Source organism: Sphaeramia orbicularis, chromosome 21 (assembly GCF_902148855.1).
Source record: "Sphaeramia orbicularis chromosome 21, fSphaOr1.1, whole genome shotgun sequence".
Lineage (NCBI taxonomy): Eukaryota > Metazoa > Chordata > Actinopteri > Kurtiformes > Apogonidae > Sphaeramia > Sphaeramia orbicularis.
Genome location: NC_043977.1, coordinates 20,059,760 through 20,076,991, shown reverse-complemented (window position 1 = coordinate 20,076,991; position 17,232 = coordinate 20,059,760). Strand labels below are relative to the sequence as shown.

General features: G+C 35.7%; 1 protein-coding gene across 1 annotated transcript in view; it reads left to right on the top strand.

Annotated features, from left to right (window-relative positions):
• Window positions 1-10,075: 10,075 nt before the first annotated feature.
• LOC115412610 (collagen alpha-2(VI) chain-like) overlaps window positions 10,076-17,232 on the top strand; it is a 29,968-nt gene continuing 22,811 nt past the window's right edge. Inside the window, exons 1-3 of the mRNA XM_030125206.1 lie at window positions 10,076-10,227; window positions 13,099-13,284; window positions 16,589-17,196. Of these exons, the coding sequence (XP_029981066.1) occupies window positions 13,125-13,284; window positions 16,589-17,196 (768 nt within the window). The 5' untranslated portion in view covers window positions 10,076-10,227; window positions 13,099-13,124. The remainder of the gene's footprint in view (window positions 10,228-13,098; window positions 13,285-16,588; window positions 17,197-17,232) is intronic.

Here is a 17,232-nt window from a genome sequence, read left to right as displayed (position 1 = left end):
ATCAAAGGTACCCTCACTAATGATTCAGAGTGTATCAGGGCATCTCAGGTGACATGTGAGCCTGTATATTGCATAACAATGGCTCAAAAGAGAGAAGTCAAAGCGCACCGCTGAGGCACAATCATCAATCAATGTATTTTTACAATAGGAAAATCAGCTAAATCAGTGCAGGTTAGATGCACTATTTTAAAGACGGTTGTTCTTTTCTGTGTCTTTTATGAGGAAGATGTAGCAATACACATCTTCCTCTCAGACACCCTTTTATGACTTGTGATTGTATAAAGACTTCAGCGAATTCATTTATTCTCAGTTTTTTTCTATCAATGCATCATCACAACAAAGGCAAACTGTAGTAAGAACAGTTAACAGCGAGTTTGTTTAATTAGTTTTGCCAGTATTTTTTTGTCTGAAAATGTGTTTCTGCTCCAAAGCACTGGTGTCACTTTGCAGTCCATTAGGCACATATTCATGATCATATTTGGCTCACAAAGCCAGTGATTTCCCAGTCTCTTGGCTCTCCAATTCAGATATGCTCTTTGATATTTCTTCGCAGCTCTTGTTTCATGTCCATGAAAGATCAGCTTTATCCCAGGGGGCATTAAATCTCAGAAGCATGTTCGAAGAGGAAAGTAACACTGTTATAAACATGTTCTTCACAGTTGAGGGTGGTGGAGGTTCGGTTAAGTTTTTTTCCCACAACTACAGATTAACACTGTGATGCTGCATTGCATGCCATCCACACACAGAGCGTTACTCTATTGTTAATGCATCTCATTTTCTCTTAGAAATGTTTTGATGTTAATGTTATCCATTATGAGCACAAATCCAAGGCTCAGCAGTATGATATTTCTGTCAGTATCTGTGCCTCAGATGCCTTTGAGCCTTTTCCAGAACACATTACACATTACATTAAAATATATCATGACTTAAAAACACATCTGATATAACATTCTTAAAGCAAACCTTATTCCACTTTTTTTTCACTCTTATGTTTCTTTAATATATCCATAGGGAACCATTGATGTAATTTGTACAATCAGAAAGAGCAAAGTAATTCAGCTGGATGTGTTAATAAGCATGAAGGTAAAGTGTATTATGCTTCTCTAAAAAAAACATTCTGTTCAGCCTTCAATTTCATTTGTAATTAATGTTTACGTTACCTGCTGGATGAGCTATTTTGCAACTCTGCTGTTTCTCATAATAATCAAATGCCAGGAGTATAGTATCTGCACAGAATCACGTAGCACCGTGATTTTGTGCTGAATTATTTAAGCTATGAAGTGCTGATATCAATGGGTGGGAGCTTCTGTATAGAACTAACGTACAAGGAGCTGCGAGGTTGCGGAGAGTTCACCATGAATATAACTGCCTCACTTCTCTTCACACCTTGTCTTTTTGAATTCACAGCTGCTGACATATAAACCAAGCTTTGATAAAACAAAGCTCAAAGGCACTGTTGACAAAAAAATAACAAAACTGTTAGAAATGTATGGAATAAATGCTGTCTTTCAGGATTAATACAGGATAGATTCCTTCAGCAGCTGAAAAATATAACTGCGCTGCATATACTGTATATCTAATCTATTCATATCTATTTCATTTCACAGTAAAACATGCTGCATGTTAAACAGACCTGCTTAAAAAACAAGACAGGGCACAATTTCCATTCACAGTTTAAGCTTCAGCACTAAAACCTCTTCAGGCTCAGGTCTAATGTAATCACTGCATAACCCTAACACTTCTCTTTTAGTGTAAAAGGAGGCCAAATTGAAAGTGCTTTTGCAATATTCCAGTTTAAGGGATCATTACAAAAAAAATTAAGGTACTGCATTTTAAGATATCCGTATATTTTGTAAGGGAAAATCAGTGAACAAAGTTATAGAGAAGAATGGATTCAGGTGGGCTGGCCCTCTCCAGGTTGGTGTACAGTGTAATAAACCATTATAAGCATTGCTTTCATCTGCAGAAAATTGACCCAAAAAGGATTTTTTGCAGACTATATAGAACACTGAACCTTTGAAAGTGGGTAAATTGCATACAGCTAATGTGCTATTCAAGCAGGTCATCTGAAGTCTGAGTCACATTGGCAGACTGCAATGCATTCACTCCATGCAACTTCTCTGAAAATGAAAAGCAGCATTTTGAAGAGTCGTTCGTCCCTGTTGATGTGAGATAAAATTACACACATTATCGAGAGGCAAAAAAGCATCACTGGCCAGTGACAATGCTAGCAGAAATTGCAGTAGAGGAAGATTTAACATTCATGGTCAGATGCTTTTACTTTATGAATGCAGAAAGGGGAGCATCCTTTCTGCACTAGCATTTATTCCTGTACAGGGTCAGGGGGTGCACCATCTACTGGATGAATCATCACAGAGAGAAAAAAAACGCACATACACATGGAAATTGGGGAACTCAGAGAGCACTTAATTCGATTCACAACAAATATTCACATATGTATGAAGTCCATATTTAAGACAGGAGGTGACAGGAGGATTAATCTCTGAGCTGTCACCATACCATTGGAGCCTGAGAGCGGAAATCAATGAAACCATTCACATGAAATATTCAGGTGTTTTATTTAAAGTAAACAGCCTCTAGAGTGGTAGAGGGATGAAGGGTGATCTGTAATGTCATATATGATCCGCTGTGATTCTTAGTCACGTTTTGGTAACTTGTGTTCCCTCCTGGTGGTTTATGGATGTACTGCATATGAGGACCAAAAGCAGAAAACAGGAACATTTAATAAAGATGCAATCAGACATTTAACCTTTAAAATCTTCAGGGTTTGGTCCAGTTCAAAACTAGTATCTGTATAACAGAACCAAAGATCTACTGAAACTGAATGAATATTTGATCTGGCATTAAATAGATGAGTATTCCTTAATGTTTCAAACAACAAGGAGTGTCTTCTTACAGTTTCACACAACTTGTTCATGGAAAAAAAATTTTTACTGTAAAACGTAACGACCTTAATGACTTAAATACATTTTATTGAAACTGAGGCCTCCAGTCCATCTCAGATTTGGTCGAATTTTTTTGAAAGATATTTGCACATTTTGGGTCTCTCCAGCAAAAATCATTACCTTCCAGACTAAAAAAAAAGGTCTTTTCTCAACTCATCACAGGTCAGATCTTCCCTGAACAGAATGTAAGGGTTAAGTAATATTAAACTAATGCATTACTCATCATTTAAGGCTTGAACTATTGCAGATGTATCATTGATTTCTGTTGTTTATCATCAACAAATGGCCAAGTGAATATCATTTTATGTGATTAGTACACACCAGTTCATGGATCCAGTGAAGAAATGTCCACATATACTTCATACGTGACCTGTGATCCAATAAGAGTTCAGTCACATGAAAATTTAATTTCACATTTATGTATTTGCCCAGTGCATTGCAAACCTGAAAGCGGACAGAAATAATGCTTAAATATTTAAAATGACAATATTTTCTAAAGAAAATACACTACTGGTATGAAACCAAATTAAACTATGTGCTTACACATATATATACATATACACATACATATACACTACGTAAATATACATTCATATACATATACGTATATATACATACATATACATATACACACACACACACACACACACACACACATATATATATATATATTCAAACATAATACACATACATATACATATACATACATACAGTTTACTACACATACACATACATATATACATACATATACATAAGCATAAACTACACATACATATAGAGAGGCATACACACAACGAATGAAAAAAGGAACGAATGAATGAATTAATAATAATTTTATGGTGCATTGCTGTGTTTATTGGATACAAATATTTTACATAATGAAATGCATACAGAGAAAACAAATCCTGCCCACAGAAAAAAGTAATCATGTCATATAAAGGACAGACCTGTTTTTCACACACTGTTTTATTAATCCCCTACCCAGGTGTATTTACATAAAATATACACATAACAGTTACATATATTTTTATCAAGCTGAAATCCAACTTGATTGGACGTTAATTAATTCCTATGTGATGAAACTTAGAATTAACATTTCTTTACTGATAATCAATTACGTGTAGACTAATGTGGTAGAAACATAATGAATAATGCATTTTGTATTAATTCATGCATTAAATAATTATGTCATACAGTAGGTAGGCTTTACTTACACTGAACAGTTCATAGATATTCACACGCACTCAGTAAAGTGATTATGTTACTCAAATGTTTGTAAAACAATTCCACATTTTTACCCAATCCTGAGGGGAAAATCTTGCTGTTTCACTATGCTTTATTAAAACCTACTGGTTAACTTGGTCTGCTTGGCATACGTCTGCTGGGCAGGTACATGCATACAGTGCCATAATACTGTGGTGCTTTTAGTTCAGTAGTTTCCCGCTGTGACTGAATGTGTATTCTTGACCACCGTTGTGCATCTCATAAGGTTTGCTAAAGTCACTTCAGAGATCCTCTCCCAGAAAAACGCATTTAATAACAGACCAGAAGTCACCAGATATACAGGAGAAGACATCTGTGCATGTAAATGTGTGCAGTTCACATTGTCATCATAATACTAATGTATAAGACCCTATTTGTGGAGGTCAGTGTAACGTTTGATGCACAGTCGCTCTACCTGTAAATGTTCATCTGGATGCAGCAGGCGTTTAAAACGACTGCTGCCCAGAAGGGAAAATCTCACATTGCCTGGCTCTCTCTTAATCGCTCGCTTGCTCACTCAGCATCTCCTCAGAAATGCACACCCACCCTCCACACATTTGGGTGCTCTTTAAACAGCTCCAGCACCGTGTGAGCAGGTCAATGGTAGTATCACTGCATTTCTCTTAATTGAGCCCCTGATGAGGGAATTCTCGGGCTTACTGCAGTTGAATGCCAATAAATAGACAGCAGTGTACACTAATGCATTCCCACTGTTAGTCACAAAATGTCAGACTACAGCGTGTGACCTGATTAAAATGCAGCTCTCAAACTGGGGCATTTACCTGTAGACGTCTAATCTGAAATTGCAGTATTCCCAAAGCCCCCTCATTTGAAAATGCTTGTCCTGTGTTGTTTGTATTGTGAATGCAGGTTTGCACAGTTACAGCATATTCTCGTCACATCTAAAGCAGCTCAGTTTGTTTCAGCTCATTTTTGACAAGGTTTTAATCAGCAAAATTTTACAGAAAAATGTTTTCTAGAGACAGCCTGTTTTTCTACCTCTTGTATGTTTGTCACCATATTGTAAGCTTTCAGTCTTTTTGTAGTCAGTGAGCTCCCTCCTACTGAGGATGAAATAATATGCGTAGCTGAATCCCCAAAGTAATGTGCATGTCAGAGAACTATATAAACAACAACTGGTTTAGATGAGGTTCACATTTTTCACATATTCTCTGACACCTCATGCCAAGCCTGCATGCAGATTTCTACATCTTAAATATGGTGTATTCATGCACCAATGGAAGCGTCCATGATTCTGGACATAAAGATGTGAATTATTACTATACACTGATAAAAACGTATATCACATTAATATATTCATCATACACAGAGGCTGAAGGTTGCAATAATTCAGCCATTTGTGTTAATGTTGTGAATCCTTGGCCAGCTACAGGAAAACTCGCTGTAAGGCTCAACACTTCACACGCCACACCTTGCATAATATTTTCACCAACGCATATCTGTTCTTGTTTTTAAATACTAAAATTAAATGAAGCATAACGTTTCAATCACAGGGACCAGTCGGTGACCTTGCGACAGTTCCTGCAGAAAAGACACGTCCCTGCCCTTGATTTATTAAATACTGAATAAAATCATAGAGGCATGAAAAGACAGGCGGGTCATCTGTAATAATCTATCTACAGTGTCTAAAAGGAATAACGTCCTTCAAGAGGCAATGCATCTCATGGCAGCAAGATAAAAGCTTGAGCTCTGGTGTTAGTGTCATCAGGTTCAAATGTGCAGTTTTATTATCGTCCTGTGAATATTGGGAGGAAGCAATCATTTAATAAACTAAAAGGAAGTTAAATGGAAAATGGAAAATAGTCTTAGAAGGAAAATATATGAAAAGCTACTGAGACCCTTTGATGGAAACTGGTGTTTGTAAAGTAACATGTCATTCTCGCCACCGGTCAATCTCTTACATTAAAGGGTTTATATGCAGTATCATATTCCAAACTTTCAACAGCAGGGGTAAGTCACACACCAGAACATACTTAGGACTAGCAAAACCACCAACGTATCAACACTATATTATGGTATCATCTTCAAATTAAAACTCATAGCTGGGTCCAATCAAGCGGTGACACATTTGGTGTTCAATAGTATCTGTTATGTAAGCAGAGTAACTTATATGCATGTATTATACATATTTGAATAGGTATTTATAAGCACTTTAACATTATGTATAACAAAATTTGAGGAGATAAAATTTTTAGGTGAAAAATGGCAAATTACTGCTTGGTAACACGTGGACTTGAAACTGACATAATTTTTTAAGCTTTACACAAACGTTCAAAACATGCGGTTCTCGGCAGAAATTGATATCAAGTAGGATAAAACCCTTTAGATATTATGTTCAACTATGCTGAAAATAAATTTTGGAGTAAAATATCAAAAAGTCTCTTTTGTATTGACATGAGAATGTGGTAACATGTGGACAGGCTGCCATAGTAACACGTGGACAACGCTTTACCAGTGTAGGTATCACCTAAAATGTATCAAAAGATCATTATTTCCTGAAAGTTTCACTCAAATATCTGAATTATAAGTAACTTGAAAATTAGAAATTGGTATTTTTGTGGTAACACGTGGACAGGGCCTTTTAAACAACTCAAACTCATAAATATCAATAATATTCACAATACAATGAAAATGTAATTCTTGAAACTTAACAATCATCTGTATAATCAACAGACTGAATAAATTTTCATATTTTTTAGATATAACTTGTAGTGTCAAATTCGAGCTATGGCTATGGTGTAAGAAGTACAATCGATAAAATCAGTTGTAACTTTTTTTCTACAAGTGGTATTTTAAAAAAGATAACAGTTCCTCTCTAAATAAAAAGTGAGCCCGCTTGATAAATGATGTGTGCAAATTTACTTTTTCATGTTGATGTTCACTTTCACTTGATCGGACCCAGCTTCTTATTTTAACAGTTGATTTAAATAACACAGTGTCTCATAACCTTCATGTGTTGCATCAGCTGATAGTTTACATTATAGCTCTGTTAGCTTAGCTCTGTTCTTAGACTGAAAACAGACACAGTAAAACTACAAATCACTTCTATTTTCTGTACGGTTTGTGTTGTCAGTAGCTGCACTAAAGACCTGTTTGGAATCGCCCAAATAAGGTCAGAATTGTCACAGTTTAATCTAAATGATGGATCAGCAAACTGCCAATTTAGCAAAAATAATAACATCACATAATAACTTTATGCCTTCATAAGCCTCATAATCAGACTCCCTCCGTGTAGATGAAAAGCTGCCATTTCAGCATCAAATACATTCTTTTCATTTAGAGCTGTGCCCAATGATAAAAACAACAGTGATTCTAGGTTTCATCACTTTGTCACTTTCTTTATCTCTTTGTTTCTTAGTGGTCCTCATCCCATCTCATCACTTTCTAACGTTTTGGTCAAAGGCCCATTGTCGTTTGTTTTCCTCACCATGGGAGACCGGCAGAGTGATTCATTACTCCATCAGTGTAAATATATTCAGTTCATTTCTCTATAATCCCATGCATTGGCATCTTCAGCAGAAATTCAGCGCTCTTTATTCTCAACACTGTAATGGTAATTTTGGGGAGAAATCCTGCGTTTTGTTCCTTTAACTCAGAGTAAATAAGACAGCAGGACAACGGTCACATTGGAAACTACTGGCTTCAAAATGGAAGTTCAGAAACCAGTGGGTAGTGTCACAGTCCCTGTAATACTTATGTACAGTCTATGGTGTTTGTAGAGGAACATAAGAAAAGCAATGAAGAACAAAACTGACAAAATGTGTCAGGATTTTTACCAAAAAAAACCCCACCTGTGTTCTCTGCATAGAAACTAGTGAAAAGACTGCATTGTGTAGCCTATCCAAATATTATTATATTTGTTCATAATAATATAAAGCCAGAAACCAAATTATTTAATGATAAGTATCAGGCATATTATAGTATATAGTATAGATATGATTAGACTAGAAAGATTATTACTGTTATTAATTATTTAAGGAGAAGGGGTGGGAGTTTATAACTTATGCTTCTTCTCACTCCTTTTCAAATATATATTATATGTCTTATGCTTAAGTGTTTTGTTTATTTATTTTTTCTACTTTGACATTCGTTTTTGAGATAGATACATAAATCAATCAATCAATCAATCAACCGACCATGCCCATATGTGAATCTTACACATTAAATTTCAAAGAAAACAAAAAATAGAATTACTATCCTTTCTATTGCCTTCACTAAGGAGTTTAAGTGACTGCTCCAGTTTATCATTTTGTAACAAAATTAAAACCCTCTATTCAAAGTCAGTGCTCCAACTGCTTACTGCCATTATTCTAAAGTGATGTTTCCTGACATCAGAGGAAATATTTGGACTGAGTTCAATAGACGTTTTTCATTAAACAAGAAGAAGAAGAAAAAGAAGGAGAAATATTGACCAAAAAAAACCTATATCTGCAGATACAGAGACAGATAAACTTAATCTATACCTAGGGAAAATTCTGTTTCCATCATCCCATGAAAAGAAAAAACAGAAAAAGTCTCTAGAAAAGCCTTCGGTGGGCGCAGGCCTCTGCCAAACCAGATCAGCCCCCCCACCCCAGTTCCAGTATCAACATTTCCTGAAAATTTCTTCAGAATCCACTTCTGAAGAAAAATGTGCTCAGCATAACAAAAAAAACCCAAAAAACCATTGTTGAACAAGTCCTCAGAGAATGCAAACCTCCGCCAAGCATGTGTGGATGTGTGGATCAACTATTTCTTTTTAAATTAAACAGTTTCAAGGCTGTTCCATACAGCAGAAAAAGTTGAAGCTTGGTACCAGTCACATGTATGTCAAATTATATTAAATTCCAATCAATATTTGTTGAGTTATAATGAAAAATGTGTGGTAAATGGGATTGTCAATGTTAAATTGAAATGTCCAGAGTCCACATTCCACAGTGGATGTGGACAATTTTGTGCCAGATACAAGATATTGTTATAAGCTACGGGTGGATCAAATTGGAGGCTTATCGGAGTCATTTTGAATTTTTTATGAATTTTCAAAAATTGCTCAATAATGAAAGATAGGAAAATATGAGATTTTGTGACCTTGCTGTGACCTTGAACTTTGGCCTACTTGGCCCAAAATTTAATGGGTTGGTCCCAGGGCCTAGGCCTATCTGTGGGTACAATTTGGTAAAGATAGTTGGAATAGTTTTCCTGTAAAGTTGCTAACAAAAAAACAAACAAACACACAAAGCAAAGTGATCACAATACCTCCTGGAGAAGGTAACAACCTATGACACCAAATGACACTAAAGAGGAAACATCCTGGACATCATTATTTGTGGTTTGTTTGAGGTTTAATAATATAGTGAAATCAGAACAATAGTGGACTATTGGCCTAGGTGCAGATCTGTGTACTGAGAGCTCTTCTATTTTACTTATTTATCATTATTCATTTGTTGTGTTTATTAGCATCTAATAGTTTACCATTTGGCCTTGATTCTGTATGGTATATGAAGTGGACATTTGGATGGTTTCTGCAGTTAAAATTCCAACTTGACATGTTTTATGTTGTGTGGTCTTGAGGCATAAACAGACCATGAGTGTGCTCTGCTGTCTCCATGTAAGGCAGCCTATGAAGCAGTGGACTCCAACAGTCTGCAAAGACCTTCTGTCACATGTGGATAAATTCACTATTGTAGCCTGTTGTGTTTACGTGAAACCATTGACTCGCAGGGCTAACGCCATCATTTCATTCCCTACTGTTTTCTCCTGCTGATATTCCAAACACACGCTGACTTGAACATTGATCACCCTCTGCGCATGCGCAAAGCCAGAGGATAACTCCGGGCGTCCGTGGTCTGAGACCTGACCCTGACCGAGCCCAGTCCGCTGATACAGAGCCTTCCGTTTGAGATGATTATCTCCAGTGTACAGTTAGTGAAAATTGCTTGAATTTCCTGAGAGCCTGAATTCGCAGTTTGGATTTTACAGCCTCAGTGGGTTCCACTCGGTGAGTAAACCACAACTTTATGACAACTTTCCCAAATGTTTGCAGCAATGTGAGGAGCGTTTGCACAAACAAAATACATGTCATCATCAGACTTCTGGTAGTCTGGACTGTTTAACTATGACTTGTGTGTTTTCCAAGTGAATATAGTTTTTTTTTTAGAGTGTATACATCCAGAGCATCCACAGTCTAGACCCGGAATTCCCAAACTAAGACTCAAAAGAAAAATGTTGCGTCTCCTTTGGGTCTGAAACTCACATTACATCTATATTCTTACTGATGTTTTTAGTTGACTAACATTACAAACAGCAAAAATCAGCTTCCTTTTATTTGAATGACAGGTGAAAGAAGTATTCAGATTATTTACCTTGAGTATAAGCATCCCATTGTGTAAGTACTCTGAATTGGAAGTATTTCAGCTAAACTGTATTTTTTCCATTAGTTTTTTAATTAGATAATATTAAATATTGTTTTTATCACTGTAAATACATGTCAAAGTCTGTCATTGTGGAGTATATAATTTATATCATATCAAAATACTGCATTTGTCGTGCATATCTTTTGTTTTTATAGATGGATGGATAGATAGATAGATAGATAGATAGATAGATAGATAGATAGATAGATAGATAGATAGATAGATAGATAGATAGATAGATAGATAGATAGATAGATAGATAGATAGATAGATATTTCCCACTGAAATGTGTGGCATAGAAGCATAAAGCAACATAAAATGAAACTACTTAACTAAATATACTGAGTTAATCAATCAGTCTTTATTTACAGATTTATAAAATGGACAAGATGTTTCAATTAAAATAATAATTAAATAAATTAGATAAAAAATTGAATAAATATTATTTTTTTCCCTACAAATACATGTCAAAGTCTGTCATTATGGAGTATATCATTTATATCACATCAAAATACTGCATTTGTCGTGCATATCTTTTGTTTTGTTTTTGATAGATAGATAGATAGATAGATAGATAGATAGATAGATAGATAGATAGATAGATAGATAGATAGATAGATAGATAGATAGATAGATGGATGGATGGATGGACGGACGGACGGACAGACAGACAGACAGACAGATAGATAGATAGATAGATAGATATTTCCCACTGAAATGTGTGGCGTAGAAGCATAAAGCAGAATAAAATGAAACTACTTAACTAAATATACTGAGTTAATCAATCAGTCTTTATTTACAGATTTATAAAATGGACAAGATATTTCAATTAAAATAATAATTAAATAAATTAAATAAAAAATTGAATATTGTTTTTTTCCCTACAAATACATGTCAAAGTCTGTCATTATGGAGTGTATCTTTTATATCACATCAAAATACTGCATTTGTCGTGCATATCTTTTGTTTTGTTTTTGATAGATAGATAGATAGATAGATAGATAGATAGATAGATAGATAGATAGATAGATAGATAGATAGATAGATAGATAGATAGATAGATAGATATTTCCCACAGAAATGTATGGAGTAGAAACATGAAGCAGCATAAAATGAAACTACTTACTAAATATACTGAGTTAATCGATCAGTCTTTATTTAGAGACTCATAAAATAGACAAGATGCTCCAAATAATAAATACAAATGAGAAAAAGCAATTAATCAGTACAATAAACAAACAAGCCATAGCATGACACACACAGGTGCCGAGTTGTTTAGTTCTGCTTTAAATGTGTTGTTTACAGAGAAGCCCTGAGGTGAAGATCAACTGTTTACTGTGTGTTTTAATAACTTGATGCTGGATGTAAAAATTCTTCATCAGCAGCAGCAGCACCAAACACTCATTTACTCCGATAGGATTCCTTCAGGGTTTACACTGAACAGGTGCAGGACTGTGATGGAATGTAAATACATACTTTTACTTTTAGTTTTGTACGTAAACACAGATTTAAGGTACTTTAATTTTTTTCTTTCTACTTCACTTCATCTCAGAGGTTAATATTATACTTTTCTCTCCACTGGATACACGTCTCCACCTCTTTCGTGTCCAGTAAAAATGATGCATCTTCAAGGGTGTTTTGATACTTATGATAAACTGAAGGATTAAGTGTTTACTTTACGGGTTGAGAAAGTTCCACAAAGTCTTTGGAAACCCGCAATGCTTCGTCACAAAATCAGCCAGTGAAGAAACGTGAATATGTTCAATTATTATGGATTGCTGGAATTAAACTACATGGTGAAAATGAAGTTCAACAGCACTATAATGAATCCAGAAATTTCATATATAATCGTAAAACATTGACAGAGACTATTTTACTGCACTGCAACTTATACGTACTTTTCCTATTGAGTACATTTTGCAGATAGATACTTAATAATTATGCAGAAATTTTACTTATGAGATCAGAAGATGCTTCCTCCATCAGACTGTACAAACCTCAATGTCAGTTAAACATTTGATTGACTTTAAATCGGCCCACAATGCATATTTCTAACTTACTGTTGTGACTATTTCCCTTAGGGGGTAAATAAAGTTCATCTCATCTCCTGTAATGAGGTGTTTTCACAGTGTGGTATCCATACTTTTACTTGTGGTGGTGAATTTTTTTTTGTCAGTTTGGTATGATGTAAAAGATAGGAATAGTTCTCCCATCAGTGATTGCAGCTACAAAAAATTCTATTTGAGATATAATTTAAATATTGTCCTCTTTTTCCACACAGCGGGGGTTTTTCTCTGACATTGTTTAAAACAACGATAAACATTCCTAAGCTCTGTGGAGACGCCTTCTGTGAAGACTCACTTGTCTGACAGCTATTTCCTGCATTTAACTTTGGAGTAAAAAGAAAGCTTTCACCAACTGTCCCACCGGCTCCTCTGTGTATCGTTTTATTTCAGGGGAGTCCGGGGCCAGTTGCAGGAAAATGTTGAAGATTTCAGGGTTCATCTTTCTATGCACACTCCAAGCTGCACTCGGGCAAGTCGGCCCTCGGGGGCCCAGACCGGTGCCTGGACAACAGGACAGTCCACCAGTAATCCCACCTCCAAGGCCACCTTCACCTCCGGCCCCAAACATCTGTCAGAGTGAGTGGATGTATTTACTTAGAATGTTGTGTTTGGATGCACAGTATCTAATGAAGCCTAGGGATAAACTGATGTACTATTTTCCTTTTAGGCCTATAGTGGCCTTCCTTCTGCAGTTGCAGAAAAAATTATTAGAACTTCAAAAGTCATCAATAACAATGGTTGTGCAGTCAAGTACTAACTCCTGTGTGTATCATGTGACTAAAACAGACAGAAAAGAAAACATAGAATGCTTAAAAGCACTGTTTTTGTCAGTACAATGCCATAGCTACTGATGTAAGAACTTAAATGATTTTGGTTATTATCAAGAAAACCATGAAAAATGTCTAGATATCAGCTCTGAAATTAAACTCTCATAAGATATTTTTGTTGTTATCATTATATTTGTCCAAACAAATGTACCTTTAGTTGTACCAGGCATTAAAATGAACAAGAAACTGAAGAAAACAAGGGTGGTCTATTAATTTTTTCCACGGCTGTATGTGTCCAAAAAAACACATAGGCCTATGAGCTGTGGGCACAATCATTCTGACATGGATGAAAGGAGATGTAATCTAGTTTAAAACTCGATTTACATCATACCACACATTAGACTAGAAAAAACACTCTGAGAGCGTGGACCTCCACCAAGGCAGATCACTGCCCCTCACCCCCCTGATCACCACCCAGATTTAATCATTTGTTCCTTGTGCCAGTATCAACATTTCCTATAATTTTCATCCAAATCCGTCCCTAATGTTTTGAGTTATCTTGCACACGGACAGACGGACAAACAGACAGACAAACCAACACCACCAAAAACATAACCTCCTTGGCGGAGGTAAAAAGCTGTATGCTCCCATGCACAGTCTGATTGTGCTGCAGATGTCACATAACTCACTCTCTGTCTGTAATGGAGCATTAAGTAATGTTACAATTAATAAGGCATTTTTATGTTTGCACAGATTACCCTAAAATATACTGTGAAATAGAAACTGTAAGTGAACTTTTTTTTTTTTTAACTGATTTTTGGGAAAGTGGGTTTTTCTTACTGTGCACCTGAAACCTGGAACACTCTCCAAAACCATCTGAAACTTACCACACTTTTATCATTAGGACAATTTAAATCCTTAATTACTTATTATTTTACCTCTGGCTGCTCCTGTTTTGAAGTAGAGTTCTCTGTTTTAAATTTGTCTTTGTCACTTTTTTACTTTTCGGTATTTCTGATATGTCCATTGGATGTTTCAAATCTTGTCTTGTTTTGTCTCGGCTATATTGTAAATGAGGTTGCATCCTCAATATATCTCCAAGTTTAAATGAAGGTTATGATGATGATGATGATGATTTAAAATAAACTTGTAAACATTCATTCTAGCCTATTATCATCATATTTTGGCTCTTACAAGGACCAATAATGTCACCTTCTTCTTAAAATATTGGCCTCATTTTCAGATTTAAAAAAACAACAACGTAAATCATCATAAACTCTATATTTGGTTCAGTTTCTTCTGTTTTTTTAATAACTTGAAAATTATGACTTAGGCCATTACTTTAAAACAGCGATGATATGATACTGATTATTGGTCATTCAATAAGATCAATATGACATACAGCTGCAGTAAAATTGTAACTAGTGTCAGCTAACCCAAAACAATGTTGAAATGCCTTTAAGATGGCTGTCATAGTAGTAATATTTCAACAATATTTCTTATGATTTTCCCATTAAACTGGAGGGATTGTAAATAAAGTATACTAGGAAATAAATAAATGCTTTTTCTCATTTCATCTTCGACAAACTCATGACATGTAATCAATCTCATGGTGCTGTGAGCAAGTTGCTGGAGGCCAAATGGTTTAATGAATTTAACTTGTCAGATGTTGAATTTTAAAAAATATTGCTAATAATTTCACACAATCATAAAAAAAAGTGAGTATTTGATCTGATGATCAGTCATGGTGGATAAAATAGAAGATAAATACAGGTTATCGGAGATGATATTTACACTTTCCCAGTTAACAGTATCATCAGTTTTATATACGTTTACAATATTAACATTAAAGATGTGCAGGTCTGATGCAAATAATTAGTTGCACTTGTTAATTAATCAATCCACCCTCCACAATTATCAGTATTGACTTTTCTTCATGTTAAGGGTTTTTTTTTTATTTTGATGTCTTAATCATGACTAATCGGCTTAAATTGATTTGATTATTCAACTTAAAAGAGTAAATAAAATTCCCATCCCTAATTAATATAATACTTTCTGATTATCTATAGTCTGCCCCTCCCTCCCTACACTTATTTGGATCGGGGTGAACTCTCCACCCCATCTCTAACGGAGAACCCAGCCACCCTGCAGGAAAAAAAAGTATTTCCACCACTTGTTATCGTGATCTCATTCTTTTGGTCATTACCCACAGCTCATGGCCATAGATAAGGGTAGAAATGTAGACTGACCAGTAAATTAAGAGCTTTGTTTTTTGGTTCAGGTCCCACATTACCACAGCAGTTACCACATATGTTCGAAATAAAGTCGATCTCTATCTCTGTCTCTATCTATATCTATACAGACCAGTGTAGCGCCCATATCACTGTCAATGCCACCCCAGTCCATCAATCTTCTGCTCCATCCTTCCAAATAAATATTGTTAACATTTAGCATTTTCTGTATTTGATTTTACAAATTTTGTGTTGGACTTGCTCTAAAAGTTGATACCCCGATTTTTATTTCTATCACAAATATTTACTGGTTGCAAATATGAGTCAGTGATTAGTTTTATTTGTCATTTATAATAATTGTTTTCATATCAGCCCTGATCAGTCAATCCCCAGTTTTTAATGTCTGTACTTGTTAAATGCAAAGATGCTCCATGTACAGTTGTGTAAAAAATTGTTAGACCACCCTTGTTTTCTTCAATTTCTTGTTCATTTTAATGCCTGGTACAACTAAAGGTACATTTGTTTGGACAAATATAATGTTAACAACAAAAAATAGCTCAAAAGAGTTTAATTTCAGAGCTGATATCTAGCTTTCTCCATGTTTTTTTTTTTTATTATTATAACCAAAATCACTTCTGTTCTTACATCAGTAGCTATGGCATTGTACTGACAAAAACAGTGCTTTTAGGCATTCAATGTTTTCTTTTCTGTCTGTTTTAGACAGAGGATACAAACAGGAGTTAGTACTTGATTGCATTACCATTGTTTTTGATGACTTTTGGTGGTCTAATAATTTTTTCCACGACTGTATAATTCCGTTACAGTCTAACAAATACGCCTTTGTGACAATTAGCGTAATTACCGATGCTCTGTTGTCCACAGGGAAGATCCCATGTCCCATCAGGTTGTTTTTTACCATCGACACCTCAGAGACCATCGCCTTGCAAGTGTCTCCACCTGGACAACTTGTTAGGGTCGTCAAGGAGTTCACTAAGATCTTTGTCGACAAGCTGAATGATGAGGACTACATGGGCTGGGTCGAGATCAAATGGTCCATAGGAGGCCTGCACTACTCCGAGGACAAGGAGGATATCAGCTCCTTCACGACCAAGACCAACTTCATCAGGCAGTTGGCTAAGATCGAGTACCTGGGCAAAGGCACCCACACAGACTGTGCCATCAAAAACATGACAGAACAAATGACCCAACACTACTCAGGGACGGACGCCGTTCTCTTCTCCGTGATCATCAGTGACGGACACGTAACAGCAAACCCATGTGGGGGCATGAAGGCGATGGTGGAGAAAGCAAGGGAGCATGGGATCCAGATTTTTGCAGTGGCAGCGTCCAGGGTTTTTGACAAATATGGAATGAAAGAGATGGCCAGCTCTCCCTCTGATGTCTACCGAGACGACTACATAGTTGTAGACACTGTTAATAATAAACCACAAATAAACAACAATACCATTGACCGTATCATAAAAGCCATGGTAATCTCGATCACTTTCCTTTTTTCATTTAAATTG